General features: G+C 40.6%; 1 protein-coding gene across 1 annotated transcript; it reads left to right on the plus strand.

The window, feature by feature from the left end:
- The first annotated feature begins 7948 nt into the window (after nucleotides 1-7948).
- LOC144252851 (sulfotransferase 1C1-like) lies at nucleotides 7949-21549 on the plus strand. Its single transcript, XM_077794930.1, has 7 exons — nucleotides 7949-8120; nucleotides 10263-10391; nucleotides 14835-14932; nucleotides 18798-18924; nucleotides 19852-19946; nucleotides 21070-21250; nucleotides 21437-21549. The coding sequence occupies exons 1-7, from the start codon at nucleotides 7949-7951 to the stop codon at nucleotides 21547-21549; spliced, it is 915 nt and encodes a 304-aa protein (XP_077651056.1).
- Nucleotides 21550-23198: the final 1649 nt, after the last annotated feature.

The following is a 23198-nucleotide window of genomic DNA, read 5'->3' on the forward strand; positions in this document are numbered from 1 at the left end:
CTATGTTCTACCTCTTCATGAGCAGGTAAACAATCCCTTAATCCTCTTGTGATCCCACAGGGTTGGACTTATTTCCAATGAAATCCCATAAGTCCCCAAGGTAGCTGACCTGTAAGTCGAGATTTCTCTGACAGCACTTTCTTTGTGGAGAGAAACCAGTAATCCCTGCAGGTGTCCCAGTGGTAAGCTGATACACACCACAGGTGCCCCACTGAAAAGAGGCCAGCAGACAAGGCAGCTGAGCTTTGTGACTTACTCTTTCCCCATGGACCACACAAGCCTGTAATAGCATTAAGTAATGTTTGCAGAGTACACATTCCCATCACCATTGCCAGAACGCTACATCCAGAGCCACGTCCAAGAGACCCAAGGGAAACTACTTCACTGCACAAGAGTTTCTGAGCTGGTCTCCCCATGGTCATTTCTATCCCTTACAAAGGACTCTCCAACAGCAGGCCGTGTTCTCTGTCCGGTGGAAATCAGAACCCTGATTTTAGGCAAGGACCTAAAGCTTTCTAAGTGCTCCTTTTGATTTAGAATGAAGGCCAAACTCTCACCCAGTCCCAAAGCCTCCTTGGGCTGCTCCCTTCCTGCCATTCTGACCTCACCCTTGACCACCAACCCCTCAAGACCACAGAGGCTTGAGCCTCTTGTGGTTCCTAGAGCAGGTCAAGTCCCAGGTTTTAGAACTTGCTGCTCCCTCTGCCTGGACATCCCCTGCCAAGGCCTAAGTTTCACCTTCCATCTGCCTCGGAGAAAGTTTCCATGACTTACCGATGACCAACCACTGGTTCCCATCACTAGCTCTCCTTATTTTTCTTGTGACATAACACTTGCTGAACTCTTGTTAATTGTCACCTATCTCTCACATCAGATGGGAAACTTCTGTCCACAACATTGACGCTTAGGTAGTGCCTAGCACATATGCTCAGTCACTGTTGGATAATGGGTGGGGATGGGTAGATGAACAAAGGAAGACCACCCATCTACCTTTGGCATTCAGCGAGAAGACTCAAGAGTCACCTATTTTTGAACGACATGAATAAATGCCTATGCTCTATTTCACTCCACAATACACACATAGTCACTGGCTGTTTTCAAATGCTGAGGCCTATAGGTGAGTGGCAGTCTGGTCTCCTTTCATCATTCCCCTCCTGTTCCCCGTCCCTCCCATTGGCTAGTCCAGTTAGAAGTCCTGGGGCATTTGTATATGGACAGCAGAATCAATATAGTGATGGAATGTTTTTTGGTGATTCATAATAACACATCTGATTGTTTAAGTTCTAGATGTAGGACTCAATAATTGATGAATATTAGTAATTTCACTTTCCATTAAAACAATATACTATTTCTTCCATTTTGCCCTTTTCCCCCAGAGCAAACAGAAACTTGGAGCAAACTGAGGTCAGAACATAGTATTTACAATTTAAAATCTTATTACTTAGAGCAAGAATCTTTTGGAGACTCTTGACTCTAAATAGTTTAAAATACACACACACGCACACAATGCATGCATGTGTAATATATAAACTTGGTAGACTTTCACTATAATTTAACATAAAAAATTGAAGTACAGTTTACTTAGACAATTGTATGTTTGCTAATATAATTTTCTTTAAAATAAATGCTTCAAAATCTGGAGAATCCAGTAGATCAACTAGATCTAATTTTGTATATTTGAAGTAGGCATCAAGTTTCCCAAATCAGCTTTGCAGTTGAGATCTCTCTTTCTACTGTAGATTGAACCATAAAGTAGCTAAAAGTTTTGAGCTTCAACTGTTTGGATTCAAATCCTGCACTAGCCTCTGACTCCAGATGAGTTATTGATGCTCTCTGGACCTTAGATCTCTTACCTATAAAATAGGAAAATGATAGTACCTGTTGGACAGGACTTTGGTAAAGATTTTTAGATTATAATAAAATAAGTAAAGCAGTTAGGAATTGGGCTCAATATCTATAAGCTTTTAGTGAGTTTTAGGGAATAATCAATTGGCTTATTTCATTTGGGATCTGCAAGTTTCTTGCTTGGTAATTAACCTAAACAAAATGAACTTGTAGAGCCTTACAAATCAAATTTAAAATTTTTAAATGCAGTTTAAACTGCATGTATAACAACAACAACAACAACAACAAAAAAAAACAATAAAACAACACTAGGAAAGATGTAACCATACCTTAATAAAATAGCAATAACAGTTTTAGCAAATGTGTGAGATTACCATGCAGTGTGTCTCTAAGGATATTTTATAGTAAGAGATTTATATAAGACACCCAGGTAATTAAGTTAAATAAGAAAAATTAAATAAAATGCCTAGTTTGAAATTATCAATAAGTGGGAAAATGAAATAATAAAGAATAAGTGTTTTACTGCATCTTTAGCCATCGGCTCTCATTCTTCCAAGAATATCATGCACATCACAAACCAGGGATAGCAAACAGGTTTTATCTTCTACCCAATTCTTATCAATTGGAATGACTCTCTGATGGATGGATTCTGTGGACACATCAGTTTTCATTGGGAAAAAAGTCCCTAATCATTTACTGATGTACCCTACAAGTGCAGAAGGAAAAATGATGCAGCACATGCCACGTAATTAGTACTGCTAATAATCTCAAACTTGTAAATCAAAGTGGTTTGCCAGTACCAGGAAAAAGCAGCCGTGGGTCAGAGGAGTCTGGAACCGAGGTCAGGCTGTGCTCTCAGAAGTCTGGTGGAGTGCACAACCAGGGTTTCCATCTGTTCCTTGGTTCACCCCCTCCTTCCATTGTTCAGCACTGCGGTTGTGTAGCCTGATCCCGGGCACACCTTAAGCAGGTCCTATATCTAAGGAAGGAAGGGACAGGATTAATGCAAGAGCTGCTCAGCAGGCCCTCCTGTGCTGGTGGCTCGTTGGGGCTTGGGAACTCAGAACTACCCTGGAGGAAGAGCTTCAAGAGAACAGAGAGGAGAGTCGACAAGCAGAAAGCAAAGGTCTAGGTCTTGAGAATCCCCACCTGGAGTCTGGTGAGTACTGGCTGAGACTCCCCATAGTGAATGACCAGAATAGATTCCCTCAGGGAGGAAATACAGAAGAGAAAAATATTTTATTTCGTCTACAAAAGAGGAAAAAAATTTTTCTGCCTCTTGTACAACATTTCCCAAGGCTTCTTTCCATTGTTCTGTGGTAAAATTATTAGATTCATAACTAAGTCTTTCTTCAAGAGTTAAGTTAAGTGCTCTCTGAGCAAATCACTGCCAGGCCCTTGCCCTCCCTGGAGAAGAGAGACACGCTGGCCTACCCTCCTGGAGGAAGCTCCCCGTTAAATGTGTCTGCTTTAAGATTAGGCCAGGGTCTCCTAAGTGGAGTTCACACAACAAGGGTATCAGGGTTCTCTAGCCAACTTGCACCGCCTGTTCATACAAATCCTACTGAAAAGAACAGGAGCACAGACAGACAGCAGATTAAGGAGCCCAGGTAAGCAGCGTGCAGAGTCTGCTCACCCCAGGACGTCCTGGGGATCATTCTACAGGGACTGGTAACCAAGGGCTGATCCTCCTTCCTTTCCTCTAGCTAGAGAGAGGATTCCTTCCTCTTCACCTGCATCCTCAGAAGGAGCTTGGACCACACAACCACAGACACTTGGATCTGACAGTCTGGCTTCACAGGTCTCACAGAGCTCTCACCCAGTGGTCAGCAGGCAGTGCTAGAGCTAGGAATCCAGCAGCTGAACTCTAGACCCTAGTCATCATGCTACTCAAAGGCCACAGGAGGCAGACGGAGGCTCTTTGGGAACTCTCAGGATCTCAGATGCACAAGGCTCACAGGGTGCCTGAAACACCTTTCACCCCAGTAACAGATTAACATGGAACTAAGAGCCCCTAGAGGCACTTAGGCATGAACTTGGTTGATGGAGACAGTATCTTTGTCACCTCGCAGTATCAACTCAGTGGACTATCCTGTGACCTGCTAGCACTCTCTAGGCTCCCCTGGAATGGGAACCTCAAAGCTGAGACCCATCCCTCAGGTGAATTTGTGATGTGTAGGAAGGGACCAGGCCCCAGGGACCTCCTGGAGATTGTTCCACCGAGGCCACTCACAGTGTTGACTTCTGTGCCCATCACCCTGCCTTGGAGCACAGCAAAAGTCCACAAGGACACAGCGAGCATATGGAATGTGGAGCAAGAACATCCCTGACCCAGTGGGGCACATCCACACCCCCAGGCAGTGACCTAGACCAGGCTGCTGCAGAAAGCACTCTTGTTCCCTAAGAGAGTATCTCACTCAGACCTCCACGTCTCAGGTGTGACAGAGGCTGGGTCCAGGGGGCCTGCAACTCCCAGGCAGCCCAGGGTGAAACCCTCTCCTTCCCAGTGCAAAAGAGCTTTCCATGTGCCAATTTCATCTTCCCACAGGGAAGTCTGCAGACCAGAGCTGTATCTGCAGTCATGATTATGTGTAGCCCTCCAGGGCTGGGCAGGAAGCAAGCCGTAACTCAAGAAGTCAAAGATGCCTTCCCATCTGATGGGTGGAAAGCTCAGAGTCACTTAACAATGACAGAAACCAGGTGCCCACTCTGCACTGCCATCAGAGCAGCCACAGAAGGACCACGTTACACAGATAGGGTTCCTGGAATTGAAAAGCAGAAACTAGTTTGTTTATAAATTTCTGTGGCCAAGTTTACTAAGTATCACTGTTTTCCTATGTTATTGAAATTATGTTTACTAAACTTAATGTGTTTAGATGCACATTTAAGAATTTATATTTTAGGTACACACAATTTATGGTTTTACTCAGTCTAAGAACTTTGAACCATTTATGGCAAGGAGATAGATCCTTTCTGCCAGTTTATAGATTAAAGGTTTGTTTTTATGTTTTTTTTCCCCTTAAGCCAAAAATAACAGATTAGGGAACTTCCAGTTCTTCCTGATTTTAAAAGCAGGCATATATACACAATGGACTATTATTCCACACTAAAAGAGAATAAAATCATGGCATTTGCAGGTAAATGTATGGAGTTGGAGAATATCATGCTAAGTGAAGTAAGCCAATCCCCCCAAAAACAAATGCTAAATGTTTTCTCTGATATAAGGAGGCTGATTCATCATAGGGTGGTGGTGGGGGAAGCATGGGATGATTAGAGGAACTCTAGACAGGGCAAAGGGGTGGGAGAGGAAGGGAGGGGACATGGGGGTAGGAAAGATGGTGGAATGAGATGGACATCATTACTCTAATACATTCATGAAGACATGAATGGTGTGACTCTACTTTGTGTATAACCAGAGATATGAAAAACTGTGCTCTATATGTGCAATATGAATTGTAATGCATTCTGCTCTCATACAAAACAAATTAGAATAAATAAAAAATAGTGATTATATATATATATATATATATCTTACAAGACATTCTTTCATAATAAAATTTCATATATATATATATATATATATATATATATATATATATATATATGGCAAGACGAGACTATTTGAAAAACCCTCCAAAGACAAACACTAAGAAATCCTAAATACATACAAAAAACATTCTTTGAAATGTGGAGTTGAGTGTACAGGGATAAAAGGAAATTCCCATGTGCCCAGAAAAAAAAGACTCCAACATCCAGGCACGCACAGCGGGGTGGCTGCCCCACTGGATGGGGCTGGTGTTTAATGCTCAGAAGATGAGGAGCTTGTGATGAGCAGAGTGTGATGAACAGTCTAATACGAATGTGAATTCCAGAAAGGGCTCTAGAGAAAACTGCCCCCCCCCACCATAGGAGAAAAGTAAAAGCGCTCAACTGTGTCATCCTGTGCTCAGAATAAGTGAGCGTGAGTCTGTGCAACAGATTTAAATCACTAAGCTCATTAGCTAGGCCCAGCAACCCCCAAGACAATCAATTAACACAGAAACAAATCAGAAATTAGTAAGATCCCTGAGCCACCTGGTCCAGTGGAGACAAGGCCCTGAGCCAGGCCATACAGCATTCTGACATGTGGCCCCACAGAAAATGAACTCGCCATCCAAAATCAAAAGCCCACTCAAAAGTAGAAAGGAAAACAGCATATTGAGGCTTTCTAAACCTTCAGGCAATTGGAGCACAGATAGATAGCCATCAATGTTTTAAAATGTACATTAGACATAACCCAAAAGAAAAACAAGTGCATGTAAGAATAGATACAGCTATGGAATTTTTTTTTAGTAGAAACTGAACTTGGGGGCACTCACCTACTGAACCACAGAACCACAACCCCGCTCTATTTTGTATTTTATTCATAGACAGGCTCTCACTCAGTTACTTAGTGCCCTGTTGCTGAGGCTGGCTTTGAACTTGTGATCCTCCTGCCTCAGCCTCCTGAGCCACTGGGATGACAGGCACACACCTGTACAGGCACACACATGCCTGGCTCAGAAATCTTTTTAAAAAGCTAGGTAAAATACTTTTCTAAAAATACATATTCTTTAAAGCATTGCTGAGCTGGCAAAACTGTAAAGGAAACCCAGAGAAATGACAAGGAAGTAAAAGTTCCTAGGGAATAGGAGGGTTCTCATTCAGACACCAGAGGGCCTGGGGGCCAGGAACCAAACCCCAAGAGCCCAGAACATGCAGAGCTTGCTGAGGGACCAAATCCAGTGAAAAACCTACCTTGGGAAAAGTGGTGACACACAATCCCCCGCTGCGTTGGTGTTGACTTTGTAAAGAGGGAGAAACATTCTACTGAAAAATTTGAAACCATAAGCGGCCTCTCCATGCATAGGTAGCTCACACCACACAGTAGCTGACGGTAAATGGGACTTTGCTTTTCTCATATCTTTTCCTTTAGATGGGCAGGGAGAGTACGAATAATACTTGGGAACCTTCTCCCAGATTCGCTTCTAGATATTTTCTTCAGGTTTTCCACTTCTGTTCTCCCTTCCCTTCTCATATTTATGTGCACATGTGTGTATTTGTACAAGTAAGCAAACATGAATGCACACTATTTTACTGGACCATCTAAAGGGATGTTGGGGGCACTGTGACACTGCAGCCCTGTGTACTTCAGCTGATACCTCTGAGGGTAAGGCTATTCTTCTCTCTCATCCTAACACTGAACACACAGTTTATGTCCTATTCCCCAATGCCTTCTAAAACTTTTTTTTTTCCCATTTTAGATTCCAGTTAAGTTTCTTGAATTGCATTTGTGTAGCGCTCTTTAGTTTTTTCTAACTTATAACTGTCTCCTCTGCCCAAGCCCTTTTGTCTTCTTTTATTGTATGTTGCTACGTGACATTGATTCTTTTGAAGAAGCAAGCCAGGGTTATTTCCACTAGCAAATAGAGGTTATATGCTTAGCTGGCTTATTACTCTTCAGTCAGAATTTGAAGACTTACTGCATAATCTGTGACTGTAGAAATCCAAGGGGATTTCTGTCATTCATTCTGTCATGGTGTAGTCTGTGGATAGTCATTGCCTAAGGAGGAACCCCAAGAGGAGTGTAAATAACTTCCCCAAGCTCTACAGCTACTCAAATCAAACGCACTTTATTCACCCTCTTCCAGCATGCTTCAAAGCCAGTCAACCGATATTCTGATTCCATTCTGGCTTCTTTGTGTTAAAACCTGACCAGAGCCGTTTGCCATGGGCTCTTCGTATCTCTGCTTGTCACTGGGGCCTCAGACAGGTAGGCTCTGACGTGCCAGCCCAAGGGAGACAATTTCCCAGATCTGGTTTCCTTCCCCATGTTTATCTCCATTTGAGATGCAGTCACATCTTTATCATTATTACACCCTGAAATAAAGCTTTTCAAAATGCTCCAGGCTTCCACGGTTTTGACTTTTCTTACATACATAGATATTAAAAGCAATAATAGGCTCCAATCACGCACCTCTCCTGACTCTCTCCAAAGAAAAAAATTGAGGAGTGACTGTTCTAAGTATTGGAAATGACAAAAGTATACCTTTCTTTTAAGCACCTGTTGAGTCCACATACTAAAATGTCCTTGGAGGAAATGAAAGATCTCCACCTGGAGGAAAAATACCTACAACCAGAAACCACAGAAATCGATGGGATCCTCATGACCAAGCTGATAAGTGATAACTGGGACAAAATCTGGAATTTCCAAGCCAAATCTGATGATCTCCTCATTGCAACCTATGCGAAGGCAGGTGGGTGTGCAGAAATAGCAGTAGGTGGCATCAGCCTTAGCAAAGCAATAATATTGAAAGTGGGACTCCTGATTTTAAAGAATGCAGTGTTTCTCCAGGACTGGTTCCTGGAAAAAGTGAAACCAAGACTTATTCATGAATGCAAATGCAAGATCCTCCCTCTTATTTAGGTCTTTGGTAAAGAAAGAGGTGGCCAGAATTGCAAAGGAATGAAAAAAAAATTACAAAATAACATAAGGGCACAGAATCTAAGAAATAGTGTGGAAGTTCTTCCAGTAAATCTTGGCTTCCCAGGAGCTACTTCTTCTCTGTTAAGCTCTCCTGAAATGAACAGTAGCCCCTATTTCTGAGATGTTCCTCCTAGGGAGAAATTGAGAAGAAAATGAATGCTTTCAGCCCAATAGATACTGGGCTAAAATAACTGTGTCTAAAATCTATGTGAGTATGGTGGAATGCATCTGGCAAAGTGGAGATGATGTCTACCAGCCTCTTATAAAATGAAGTGGATTATGTGGGGGGGGAAAGGCAAAGGATATCTCAGGGTTGTGCAGAGTAGACAAATAGGAAACACGGCCACCAGGAAAGACCGTGATGAAGTGACGGATGATCTCCTGCATTTTCTATATTTCTAATTCCACACAGTGTGACCAAGTGAAGCAAAGAACTATAAGCTGTAACCAGTTTGAAAAAAAATCTCTCAGGGACCACTTGACTCAATAAGAAAAATATTAGATATACATAACCAGAAAGATTGCAAGAAAGTGTGCATTCACTGAAGATATTTGGAAGATGCTTCTTTCCTCATTGGTTCTGAAGCAGCCCACCTCACCAGATCTTAGTTAGTAAACTAGGTTAGGGGCTTGCAGTTTCTCAAGACTCTTCTTTCCTGACTAATTTGCTTTGGACACTTCTCTTGCCTAGTTCTGAACTTCATCCTGTATTGTTCCTCAGGAAGAAATTTCGTTTCAACTCACCTTGGAAATTATGCAGTCCACCATATTGTCCTCTATATCATGGTCCTGACACTCTTTCTCTCTATTCCCCACTTCCCAATACCTCTCAACCTCCTGTGAGCCTTTCTTACACTTCCCAGCATGGAGAATACGCCCGCCTCTCCCTTAGCTCTTGAAGTTTCCTCTCCTGGTTTGCCCTGCCTCCTTAATGGAGATGCACACTCCATTCCTGCTTGGAGTCTTCATCCCAGGCCTTGTACCTTTCTCCTCAATTAGACCTACTGACCCCCACCCACTGCAGTAAGCCAGCCTCCCTCCCCTAGTTTAACTTTTGCCTACCCATATGTCCATTAATATCCCTCTTCTCTATCATTTAGAATTCAGGTTGACTACAAGTATCAGAAAACTCAAAATAACACAAAAGAAAAGTTGTCCTTATATTGGTAGTCCAATACTGAAACAGTGGCTGCACCCTTCATCAGCAAACCTGACTCCTTCTAACTTCCTACTCCACAACCTTAAGATGTGGCTTTTGCTTCTGTGGTCCTGTATAAATTGCTGGAGGTCCAATCATCATTCCAAAATACCATCAAAGAGGTCGGAAATAAGGAGTTAGTTTCTGTACCTTCCTTTAAAAACTGCTTCCCAGAATTTAGTGCCCTGGCCACATGTAATTGCAAGAAAGATTAAAAATGCAGCTTTTTACATAAATAGTTATAAGTCCAGCTAATATTTGAGGATCTCTTAATTTGAAAGAAAAAAAATGAATAGTAGCTAGATAATAAGCAGTCTCTGCCATATCTCCTCCAAAAAAAATAAATAAAAAAACATAATAAGCTTGTTAAAGGAGGGACATTGGCTAATTCATCTTTACGTCTCATTACATTTGATTCAATATGTATACAACCAATCTAGGTCTATTACCTGCAAATTTCTATGCTAAATACTAAGGATACAGAGAACAGGTGTTGCAAAGAAGCACATCTTATGAGCAGGTGGTGACCATGAGAATGGAGGGGCACCAGTGCTCAGAGGAGGACCCCACCCACTTTGGTTGGCACAGAGAGAAGGTGACACATGAGATGATCCTGTTCCATGTTCAGAAAAAGCAAATTTAACTGAATAATCAAGGAAAACCGGATCGAACTGTGCCATAGTGAATGGAATTGAGAATAATCGATGCTTTTAGGTACAACCTGGACACAGGAGATTGTGGACATGATCCAAAATGATGGAGATGTGCAAAAGTGCCAGAGAGCCAACACCTTTGACCGGCACCCTTTCCTAGAGTGGTCTTTACCTCCACCTCTCAACTCAGGTAAGTGTGCCCAGCTGGGCCCTGAGAGGTGATCACCACCAGACAGGGTCAGTCTTCACCTGAGGAAAGCATTTTCCCATAGGCCTCTTGGAAAGTATTTCCACATGAAACTGAGAAGGAATCTGAAGATAATCTAAGTCAAACAACTAGGAAAAAAAGACTTCCAAATTCCTTTTCTAAGATGTATGATTTGGCAGCACCAGGTCCACATTCCTTCCTTAGGCCGGAGCGTTTTGGTGTAGAGGAGGCAGATGGATCCTAGATAGTCTGGATCCTAACTGTCTCCCCCTCGTTCACACAGTGAAGGCTCGACCCCCATGTGGAGCTGACAGAGGTACAGTCCCTTGGGTAGGCAGGACGTAAGTGGGAGGGGCTTAGAGCCCTGGGTGTGCCCTGGAAAGAGAGGGTCCTGGGCCCTTGCTCTCTGCCTTGCCCTTCCTGTCCATGAGGTGAGTTGCTTTGTTCCACCCAACACTCTCACCATGAGATGCTGCTCCATCATAGGCCCAAAGCAAAAGGGCCAAATGGTCCTGGACTGGAACCTCTAGAACTGAGAGTTGAAATAGATCTTTCCTCTTTATAAGTTGATTATTTTAAGTCTCTGTTTTCACGATGGAAAGCTAACATAGCAGGATTGAGGAGCCATAGCATCCATTGAGCCATATTTTTTTTTGGTATATAGATACTGAAATATTATTTAGCCATAAAGGAGTGAAATTCTGTCATTTGCCCCAATGTGAATGTGACTAAAGAACATTATGTTTAGAGAGATAAGCCAGACACAGAAAGAAAAATACTGCATGTTCTTGCTCATATGTGGGACTTAACAGTTGATTTTATAGAAATTGCAGACTACAAGTCACTAGAGGTTAGGAAGGGGGACCAGACAGAAATTGAATAATGAGCATCAAAATACAGTTAAATGGGAGGAAAGAGTTCCAGCCTTCTATACAGCACAGTAGGTCATCTGTAGTTTACAGTAGTTTCATTATGTATCTTATAATGAACTAGAAGAGTCCAAAGTTTCCTAGCACAAAGAAATGATAAATGTTCAAAAAGATGAAGATGCTAATTACTTTGACTTGATGATTACACGTTGTATACATGTTACATTACCCCAGTGCCCCGTAAGGATATATGATTTTGTGTTGATCATGTGTCAGTTGTCTTTAACATGTTTTGAAAACCCACGTTCCTGTGTCATTCTGCTGCCAGCTCATGAAGGGAACGTCTTCAAATGTATTGTATCTAAAACCTGTCTACCAAAGAATTAAGTCAAATTTATATAGTAACAATATCAAAAAGATCATGCATCACACCAAATATAGTAAGAAATGTAAGACACAACACTCTTGAAGAGTCTGTAATCAAGGTGAGAATAAAGAACATGTTTTTATAAAGTATATAGTAATAAATGGGAGCTTTGGCAACAGAAGATAACCCAATAGTGAGAAGGCATAGACTTGGGAATCCAACAATTCTGCTAGAAATAGTGGTTGGGATTCTTGAACATGAACAAGTTATTTGGCATCTCAAAATCTAATGTTTTTTATTTGTAAAATAATAATACCTATAATAAATACATATTATTATTTATGTAAATATAAATAATAATACCTAATAATACCAGATATTTGTTATAACATTTTCTTAATTTAATAGAGTCTTTAGCAGTATAAAGCTCCTCCTTCTTCATTTCATATGAGAATTGAATCCTGCTTTATCTAATAGCATCACAATCCCTTTTTATTTTTAATTTGCATGTTTTATCTCTCTTCATTCCTTTATTTTGGCCTTTATTAGTCAGTGTGTTCTAGAAAGGTCTATTCTGCATATAGTTAGATTTCCTTTTATGAGTCAATTTGAAAAACCTCAATACTTCTAAATTTAAGAGCACTGACTTATTGATAAGACTAATAGGTTTGGTTCTAATTATGTCAGATTCAAAAATTTCAAAATTTTGGTTCTAATTCAAAAATTCAAAATTCAAAAATTTTGGTTCTAATTATGTCAGATTTAAAAATTTCATTTGAAATTATTGTGTATAATAATGTTTACTGTGTTTATATGATTTTTTCTTTTCTTTTATTAAAGTGTGTGCAGGACTTTTTGTTTGGGTTTTTATTGTTTTGTTTGTTGTAGTATTTTTTATGAGTAGGAAAATTTCTACCTTTTTGCCAGTGTTTATCTATCTATAAATTACTACCTCTAAAAATGTTAATTTTTTTCTCTTACCTAATCTTTTACGATCTGATATGCTGGTTTCAAAAGAATCCTCTGACTCCCTCATTACTTATACAAGAGCTGGTGATATCACTCAAATTTTGAGTTGCATTATTTCTACTTCATTGTAATCCATAAGATCTACACATTATTTTACCCAGGACTTCACTTGCATTATTTTAGATCTAGTACTACATAATGTGAAATATTGCTCTTAAGTACTTTTAACAAAGTGTTCCGGGTGGTTTCTTGGTTCAGTGAAACTTATTCTCGTAGATAGTGAAGGAAGGGCTCCTGTGTGCTGCATTTAGTGACTTCTTGCACACTTAATCCTTCATTCTACAACTCTTTGGCATTTAAAGCACAGCTGCACTGTAGCCAGTGAATAAAAGGTACTGTTACAGTTCTTTCCTAAAGCCTCTTTAAAATGCTACTCCGCTTTTTCCTTGTTTGTTTGTTTTTTTATGCTATTTCTAAGAAGTCCAGCGCTAGTTGTATTCCCTCAACTTCATGAATCATTTCATCGGTTTTCTAGAGGTGCTTCTCTTCAGATGTATAACTTCAGTGTGTTTCAGAATTGATCATTGTAAATCTACTTCCCATGGCTCAGATGTGAATTAATGGCCTTGTTCCAGAAAGTTGGTTCAACTTATGGACTTAAAAATTAGTTCTATTCCACTATTTTTTTTTTTTTTTTTTTTTTTTTACTTCTCAGGAACTTCAATGCCAGGTTTGGAACTTCCTCACCTGTCTTCTGCTTTGGACACTTTCTTTTCACTTCTTTCATTTTGTCACTGTCATTTTCTTGCTTTCCTTCACTGTTTCCTATTAAGTTTGCATTTAAAGCTTTTCTCCATTGTCTACATCATAATTTAATTTGTTTCTTGTATTCTTTTGGGGATTTTTCTATATCTTTCTTGTCTTTCTTGGTTTCTACCAGATCATTTTGTACTTGTCTATCTTTTTAAAATTTCTACTCTTATTTTTTGTAGTTCTGATTATTTATATATATATATATATATATATATATATATATATATATATATATATCCCAAATTTCTGTTTCAGAATATTGAATTTAGTCTGACAGGTTGTGGCACCATGTTTTCAGGTTTGTAGTTGGTTTGGGAAAGTGTTTGGTTTTCTTTTTCTGACTTTTACAGTAATTTGGTATTAATACACTCAGTCCTTTTCCACTTATGTTCATTTTATAGACAGGCCTTAGTTTGAAAGCGCCCTCTTGCATCTGTAGTGCCTCTTCTGTGTGCTTTTGTTTGTGGATAGTGGCGGTGATGGGAAGAGGAGGAAGAACAGTCAAGAGTTGCTTTTCTTTTCATTTCCACAAGGTCTTTACTTTTTCTTCCTTCCCTCCCTTCTTTCCTTTGTCCACCATATTTCCATCTAATACCTCCCTTTCTCCATAGATCTGCTTCTTTGTCAGAAGGTTTGTTCTCCAGGGCTGACGCTTCTGCTTTACTTGCAAGCCTTCTCCTGAAGTTTATGTAGTATTTAACCCATCCCAGCTGCACTCAGTGTTTTAGCACTTAGCACTGGACTTTCTCTTTCTGGGAATGATTTCGCCTAGGCCTTATGCAGTCTTGCTGGCCTTGCTTATCTCCTGTTTCTCACAGAGCTCCACCTCTGTGGCCCTCCACACCCACAGACTGATGACTTCCCATCATGGCTCCCACATTTAACTATGTGGAAAAATGACTTGATCACTATAAAGCTCCACTTTTCAGTTAAAAATATCTTGCTGCACAGTGCTCAGTGCTGGCCCATGACAGGAACTTGCTTATAGAAGTAAAAGCTGAAAGAAAGGCTGAAAGTCTAGACAGAGCTTCCAGGGCCATCGAGGTGCCCAGTAACCTCCCTCCCTCAGAGGAATCGGCAGCTCTTTTCCATGCAATAACAGAGATGCACAAAGAACCAAATACCCCGAGTCTTATTCCCACTAAACTTAAACCTCCCAAAGCCTCTTTGTCTGCCCACCCAGGCGCACATCAGTGCTCAACAGGAGAGGGGAGCACTGTTGCCTCTGTATTAGTGTTGTGCTCTATCAGAATGGACAGGTAGACTGTATGGGCAAGGGGGGCAACACGGACTACGACATCATTCTCTAAGGCACAGAGCCAGTCATGGGGTCAATATGGTTCCCACGTTTGACAAAACACTACTGGATCCATGTAGCTGATGAGAAATGTCCAACTTATTTCCCAGGTCTGGACCTGGCCAATAAAATGCCTTCTCCCAGAACTCTGAAGACTCATCTACCTGTTCAGATGCTACCACCATCCTTCTGGAAAGAGAACTCAAAAGTAAGATTTGCTACTCTAAGTAGAAACAAGCAAAGACAGCCAAAGGAAACTAATCAGAGAACTACCTAGAGCATGGTGGCTGTAGGCCATGATACCATACCCTCCACTCTGGATCCACCTTCCTTTCCTAATACTATTTCTAGAAATGTACTGGGAAATTGTTCTGATTGACAACTAAGCCACCTTCAAAGGCAGTGATCCATGAAACAAAGCAGGCGTTTCCTGAGGAAGGTTGGTATCTTAGTTTGGGTCCTCCAACAAGCACAGGGTATGGGGGAGTTAGATATGCAAATATCTATTTGGAGAAAAACCTGCGGGGAGAAAGTGGAGACAAAGGAGCATGGAGAGCCATCAGATCGTGATGCAGGCCTGATCCCGTGGGGCAAGTAAGGAGATCTGGGGACAGTCGCAATGAAGCGCTGAACAAGATGCAGCCATAGCAATGCAGATTCCCCAGCCAAAGCCAACCGTCAGAGAGTCCTGATTGCCTAGAGAGCCCTATCAGGCTCACTCTTTAGCTAAGAGCAGCCTTTCAGAAATGTGGCCTTTCAAGGAATATGGTGGCAAATTCAGAGTGATGTCGCTGAGTCTGTCAATTATATTCTCCACTGTCAGAATCTGAAGTCCATGCTCATGTTCCTTATCTGGCGGTTCCAATTAGATAATGTCCACTTTGGTGTTCAAAAACTATTTCTCTTCCTTTCAGGATGAGAAATCTGATTTTTGTTAGCATCTAGAAACTTGGCCCACACTTAAAAAGAACATATCTCATGAAGCAAGCTTCCAGATACTATTATGCCTCTATGTCCTCCTTTAAAAATATTTTTGACACTTCCTAATTCAAATCCCACAAATGCAGTGTACATTGACTATATTAGTGTTTCCTTTTGATATGTGCTCCACCAGCGAAACTTGAAATCAATGTAATATGAATATAAACCAAATACTAAATTAAAATTTCCAATAGAAAGTACAATCGTGGCAGAATCAGATGCTCATATTAACTGGACTAGAATATCTCCTTATGGGCAAGATCCTAGGGAAACCCAGTGACCTGAAAGTTGCAAACAAAGTGAGTTGATGTTAGGTTTCTCACTGCCAAGATAACCACAGGCTCTTTCACTTTCTGTACTGAACTCAATTAGAAACCATAAGAGTTATGTCTGTTTAGCTACAGCACTGTCCTTGGTGCCGTGTCCATATACAAATTGCAATTCTGTTTTCTGGATTTCTATGACTCACCAATTCTTTATCTTGACCATCTCCTCTCTCCAAATAAAGTACAATACTACTGAACAGCTGTTCATATTCAGAAATGCTCTCCCCTTCCTGTGAGGGGGAAAGGGAGGGGCAAGACAAAATCATCTAGACAGCCATAAGACTATGCTTAGGAATTCTATCCCATTCCTGAGATTACACCCAAGATACCTTGACTTGTGAAAATTTTTTGTTTTGTTGCCACAGATACTTCCATTCATGACATGCTAATTGTGCTGCTCAAAAACCAGTATCATTACCAGATCTTGTAGGCTTAGTGTCAGAAGATACACTAGCCCTTGGTTAATCACCATACTAACACCTTCTTTTTGTAAACTCAGGTCTTCTAAATAATGTAGAAATATCAATGGCATTATCTCTCTTTATGCACTAAGATTTGTGAGTTAGTTGAGTAGGAAATGACTTTGGAGAACTTAGTACAAGGTTTTCATTTTAGGATGGTATAATAGGATGAAGAGTGATTGCCCAAAGATATCTGCATCTATTATTAAACAGTACCTGGGAATGTTATTATTGCAAAATGGACCTTGTAGGTATGATAAAATTAAGGTTCTTAAGATGGTATGATTATCCTGGATTATCTAGGCCCTAGATATCACCATGAAGGACTTTATAATACAGGAGAAAGCTGATCAAAGGAGGAAATAGGAAATGTGACAAATAAAGAAGTTAGAGTGATCCAGGAGGGTGTCAGGAGGCAAAAAAAAATGCAGTCACACTCCAGAAGTCAAACACAAGGAACTGAATTTTTCCCTAGAACTACCAAAAGGAACCAGCTTTGCTTACACCTTGACTTTAGCCCAGTGAAATCTGACCTCCATATCTATAAAAGAATAAATCTACATTGTTTTAAAACACTGAATTTGTGGTGACTTGTTTCATCAGCAATTCAAAACTAATACAGGTCAACAAACTCTTGGAAATTGATTTAACATTGGACTACACATCCCTATCTAGCCCAAGACTCATACTGTTAGTTACTCAGGCCTTGAAAGCAAGAGCCAACATAAAAATTAAGAAATAGCTAAGAAAATATATCGATACATGGCTTTGTAGCTACCTCAAATTTTTTGGTTTCTTAATTATGTTCATGAATATTGGATAGAAATCCAACAGCAAAAAATGGGCCAGAAAAGTAGTCATGACAGGACTAAGAAAATAATAGGTGAAATGCAGTTGGGAATGTAAGAGAGAGAGAGAGAGTAATTCACCAAGAGGAAACTATGACTGAGTATTGGTTGTGTTGGACACAAATTCTGTTGATAAAGTGATATGCTGGGCAAAAATGCTTAAGAAAATACTGAGCTTGTATCAGTTAGCTTTGAAGTACTGTAATGAAATACCTGACACAGTTACTTATGAAGTAAAAGGAGGACTATTTTGGCTTGAAGGTCAAATACAAGACCAGGCAGCCCACTTAGTTAGGCCTCCCGTGAGGGCAATTTATGGCAAAAGTGCATATCAGAGTGAGTTTTCACATTGAGAGAGAGAGAGAGAGAGAGAGAGAGAGAAAGGACACAGGGTCCTACAGTCCCCTCTGAGAATACACCTCCGATGACCTCAGGCCTCCCTCTCACGAGGCTCAGTCTCTTGACAGTCCATAGCACCTTCCAGTAATCCCACCCTCAGTACCGACTCTTTACATCTGGACCTTTGGGGGACACTGCCCATCCTCACAGTGCTCCTCCTCCCCAGCCCCACTGACAGCAGCCGAGGCTGGAACGGGAGCCGAGGTGGCTAGGGCAGGAGGGGGACAGCCAGACAAGAAGCCAAGAGGTCATTTTTCCTTTCCAGGACAAACCATTGCCTTTCCTTTAGGAATCAGCATCACAGACATCACTCAAGGAAGAGCTGGCACTGTCCTTAGAGGGCCTCAATCTTATCCAGGAATAAAACGTAGCAATGAGAATTTATCTATAAGCCTGGGATTCATCTTGTAGGAATGGGACCATAGGCTCATTGCTTTAGCTCCTTCCACTTTATAATTTAGATTTCTTGTTTATCAAGATCCAAGGAGAACCTCTCCTTCACATGTTATGACCCTCAAGTTCAAATACGGAAATTCTAACCCTCAAAGTAATGGTTTTAAGAATGGGGGTGCTTTCGTAGAGGATGAGGTCCTTAGGTCCTGATATCAGGACTCTTATAACATGGTCATCTATGAGAAAGCAAGACCTGCCCAGACAATCTAACCTCTAGACTTGTGAGAAAAAACTTCCTAGTTTTTATATGACACGCAGTCTGTGGTATTTCATTGGAGCACCCTGAATAGATGAACATACCTTATTCTCCAAGTTAAGTTAGGATGAGTACAGTATTTATGTGCAAACCAGGATAATTCTAGGATTTAAAAAAAGAGGTACTCAATAGTAATACAAAGACTACCAGCCACAAATCAGAACAATTTCTAGGCAGACTGGAAGAGATGATCACTTTGTAGAAAACATATGTATGTTCTATTACTCCAATAGGCTCATCCAAGATTCTCAAAACAGCTCTCTAAAAACAACAATCTCAGCACTAAAGGGTGATAATTTTCTATCTTGCTTACTCCCTGCCTCTCTCTCCCTTTCCTGGATGATTCCAGATTATCTATGTAGCCAGAAATGCCAAGGACTGTCTGGTGTCCTACTATCATTTCTCAAGAATGAATTCCATGGTGCCTGACCCTGGAACATGGGAGGAATACATTGAAACGTTCAAAGATGGGAAAGGTAAGTGAAAGGAAACTGTGGGTCCTGTTTTCTCACTCACTTAGCTATTGACATCAAAAAAGAAAAGTTTTCGCTGAATTGATTCTGTCAAAGTCCTGCAAGGAAGTAGATGTCAAGAATGAGGTCTCCCAGGAGACGTCAACAAATAGACTATTCACAATGCTGTGGGCAGGGTCTTGGGAAATCAGCAAGAACTAGTGAGGTATTCTTGAAGGAGCCACAGTTCCCTGGAGATAGGAGAGGTCCCTTCACAGGAGCTGAGGCCTTCAGTGGAGGCAGCAATCAACCAAGTGAGCCAACTGGGAGGCATCAGTGAAATAAATATATTGTTCTTCCTCTCCTCCTGCTTGCAAAAGCCTTCCAACGCTTCTTGAGGTAAAGTCCATCTATAATTCTGAGGGGAAAAGGAGCCCCTGGTGACAGATTGTGCAGGTCAACTTGCAAAGTGCTTGGCAATGTAGACAAAGATGCAAGGTAAAGGAGGGTTCACAGGGACAACAAAAGACACCCAGCCATCTTCTCTCCCTCCCATTTACCATCACTGACAACAAAGATGCCCAAGGAGCAGGTCATTAGAGATGCTTTAAAATAAAAGTGTTTTTTTTTTCAAAATCAGCATGCTGGAAACAATATTTATTGATCTAGACAACTGGTGGTGATGCAAGGAAAAGATTTTTATTCCCTGGCCATAGACAATGTTTTGTGGAAAACTAAGTTCAACTAAGTTTCCTGGGAAATATAAGCCAGGAAATTCAGAACATTTTTCACAATCTTCCAAAATACTTTCAAAGGACAAGTTTTCTGTCTTGTGCAATAAGAATCCTTCTGCGCAGTATCTTTGTATTTTGGTTGTATTTAGTAACTGTCCTCTTTTATAAGTCAGGCTCATTTGGTAAGTTTCATATTGACCTTCTCTCTCCTCCTCAGTGCTGTGGGGCTCCTGGTATGACCATGTCAAGGGATGGTGGGAAGTGAAGGACCAGCACCGCATCCTCTACCTCTTCTATGAGGACATGAAGGAGGTGAGGGGCAATATGATCCCATCATGTCCTCCCAGTTCCTGGGATGTGGGGGCACTGCAATGTGGACTTACCAACAGAAGAACCTCTCCATGGCACTCTTCCCAGCTCCTTGGCTCTAAACACGATTTTTGTCTTCAGAATTATCTTGACTTTTGTTCACACTTTCCATAAGATCCTTCTTCCTCTGGAAATAGCCTGTGCCTTCTAGCCAGATCACCTTGTTGAATCCTGATACCTAGGAGCCATGCTTCTCTACCTACAGAATTATATCATCTCTATCTCATGAGATAGTTGTAAAGATTTTTGCAATCTTAATTATCAAGTGTGCATAGTTCTGTTCAAGAAATCGACTTCCTTCTCTCTCTTCTACGCCCTCATCATTACTTGAGGTCTAGTCTGTAGGAAATTGGCAGGATTAGTATCACACATTAGGACAGTGAACTGATCATTGTGGATGAGTGGATAGCAGATTCAACCCTTGTGAGTCTGGATTAATGTCCTTGAATTACAAAACTACCGCCTATGACCATGCTAAGAAGTTCTCTAAAGTTTAATCTAAAGCTATAACTCCTTTTTTTGCAACTTTTTTAATCAGAAAAAAAGCAAGGTATAAACATGTTCATTTCTGGGTAAACTGGATATCCCTTTTACTCATCCTTTTATTAGCCTTCTATTAAACTCATAGACCATTTGCTGCCAATTCTTATAGCCCAGAGACTAGAGTGAATTACCATACTGACCAACACTATCCGTTGCTCACTATACACCTTCCCCAATCTCCTCCAGAAGACGACATTTCTCCTTCTCTTGAGGTCTCCTAGTGCCCTCTCTGGGTGCAGGAAGCACATACCTTCTCCACCAGAACCTCAATTGGTCATTTTATACCCAATTTCCTTCTTGCAGGGCAATTTCCTTGATGAAGGAAATAGTCCCAATCTTCTTGTTGCTGCACATCTGGGGTAGTACAGTGCCTTTCACTAGGAACACTTGAGAAATATTTGTTGAATATGTTTGAATGAATCCCTTAACACATCTCTTTAGAAATGCAGTTAATCTAAACAGAATATCATCCCTAATGGAAGACCCCAAAATATTTGTTTTTGTGTAATTGTTCTACATACAGGACCCAAAGAGGGAAATTGAGAAGATACTGAAGTTCCTGGAGAAAGACATAACAGAGGAGGTTCTGAATAAAATCATCTATCACACCTCATTTGATGTCATGAAGCAAAACCCAATGGCCAACTACACTACTCTACCGAGCAGCATCATGGACCACTCCATCTCCCCTTTTATGAGGAAAGGTAGTTGAGACATATGTCCTAAGATGCCAAGTGAAACCCTGTAATTCTCATGTCTACTTGGATTTTTCCATTAATGTTTTATGCTGCATTGCTTATTCTTGCCAGCAGCACCACTGTACAGCTTGGGTGTACACTCAATTCTCCCTGGACCCCTGCAGCAATCACTGAGATTTTGCCTTGTTTCAGGGATGCCTGGTGACTGGAAGAACTATTTCACTGTGGCCCAAAATGAAGAATTTGACAAGGACTACCAGAAGAAGATGGCAGGGAGCACTCTGACCTTTCACACAGAGATCTGAGAGCTGCTGGTTGGGGAGGTGGGGTGCTGCCCCAGACGTTATTACTAGATTGTACCCATTTAAACCCCATGATACTTACAAGCATTCTTCCTCCCATCCTAAGTCATTCCATGCTATCTGTAGATCCTGTACTACTATAATAATACTTCATTAAAACATAATCAAATCCTGGGTAGAAAGTTTTAAATTAGTTACATGGTCATTGGTGTGGACTCCTGCCTCATGAAAATATACTCTGTACTAAGGCAAAATAAATACAACTTCACTCCATCACTTGTCTACAGCTATCTGGTTTCTCAAAGACAAAACAAAAGAGATAAATAAGAACAGAATTTCAGCGCAAGAGAAATTTAAAAATAAAGCAAAGAGAATGAGAAGTACCAGGGAGAATGTGAAGAACTGTTTTTTAATTCTAAACATTTGTCTTGGTCCACTTTGTGCTGCCATAACTGACATGGATGATTTATAAAGAACAGAGATTTCTGAAAATTCTGAAGTGTAGGAATTTCAAAGTTGAAAGGTTCACATCTGGCAAGGACTTTCTTGATGCATCGTTCCATGGTGGAAAGTGTGATGGCAAGGAAGGATGAGAGGTGGGGGCTTACCCTTTCATTAGGAACTCACTCCCCCCAAAATTCACTCCTATGGTGATGCCCTTAATGACCTCATCACCTCTTATGTTGTGATGGAGATTGAGTATCTAACACAAGGTTGGGGGACATATTAAACCACAGTGATGGTCAAGAATGAGGAAAATGATGACACAACTCTAATATCAGACCATGAGATACAGAGGATAACATGAAAATGGAATCCAGTGAGCTGGGTCTGATCCAGGATGACCTGAAATGGTCTAAAGGCCAAAGAGAAAGGCCACTGCTGGGCATTGGAGCAAATGCTGAAAAACAGAGGATAATCAAGAACCTGAGCCAACTTCTGTGACCAAAGTAAGACTGGAAAGCAGAAAGAGATTTTGTATTTCAGATGAACTTCTTAGAAAAAAGAAAGAACTATAAATTCACCTAGGAAAAATAAAATGAAATATCCAGTCCCTTGTACATTTTCAGAAAGATTTGAATCTTATATCTCTGGGGGAAAATATCACTTTTCATACTTCTTGAATAGAAGGCTTCTAGCAAAATTGTCCTTACGGTCAAGTTAATCATAAAATCATGTTTGGTTTTCTCCTTTTCATTAAAACCTGTCTCACAAAAATGTCTGCCATCATTTGCACAAGGTATTCAAACATCTGCATTATTTTTATAGAATGTTAGCAAAATACATTTTGTGTGAGGGGTGATTTCCTATTCCACTCAACAAATGATAAAGAAAATTATCTCCACCCAAGAACAAATTAAGCCCTATCTGTGTTCTTTCCTCTTTCCACTTTCTAAGGGAAGCAAATCATTAACCACATGACAAACAATCCAGTGCTGTGGTCATTATGCAGTGCTGACCAGCGTGAACACCTTCAGTTCACATACCAGGAACTTTACACAGAAAGCACATAGCACTTCCCTTTCTTAATGTCATGTGGGCTGGTCATATAAGAGGTATTAAAATATGAGCAATATGTCTGGAGTTTTCAAAACTAGGCAAAACCTACCTTACTTTTTTGAAAATTGTAAAAAAAAATTATTTTTATTTTT

The sequence above is a fragment of the Urocitellus parryii genome, unplaced genomic scaffold (genome assembly GCF_045843805.1).
Source record: "Urocitellus parryii isolate mUroPar1 unplaced genomic scaffold, mUroPar1.hap1 Scaffold_61, whole genome shotgun sequence".
NCBI lineage: Eukaryota > Metazoa > Chordata > Mammalia > Rodentia > Sciuridae > Urocitellus > Urocitellus parryii.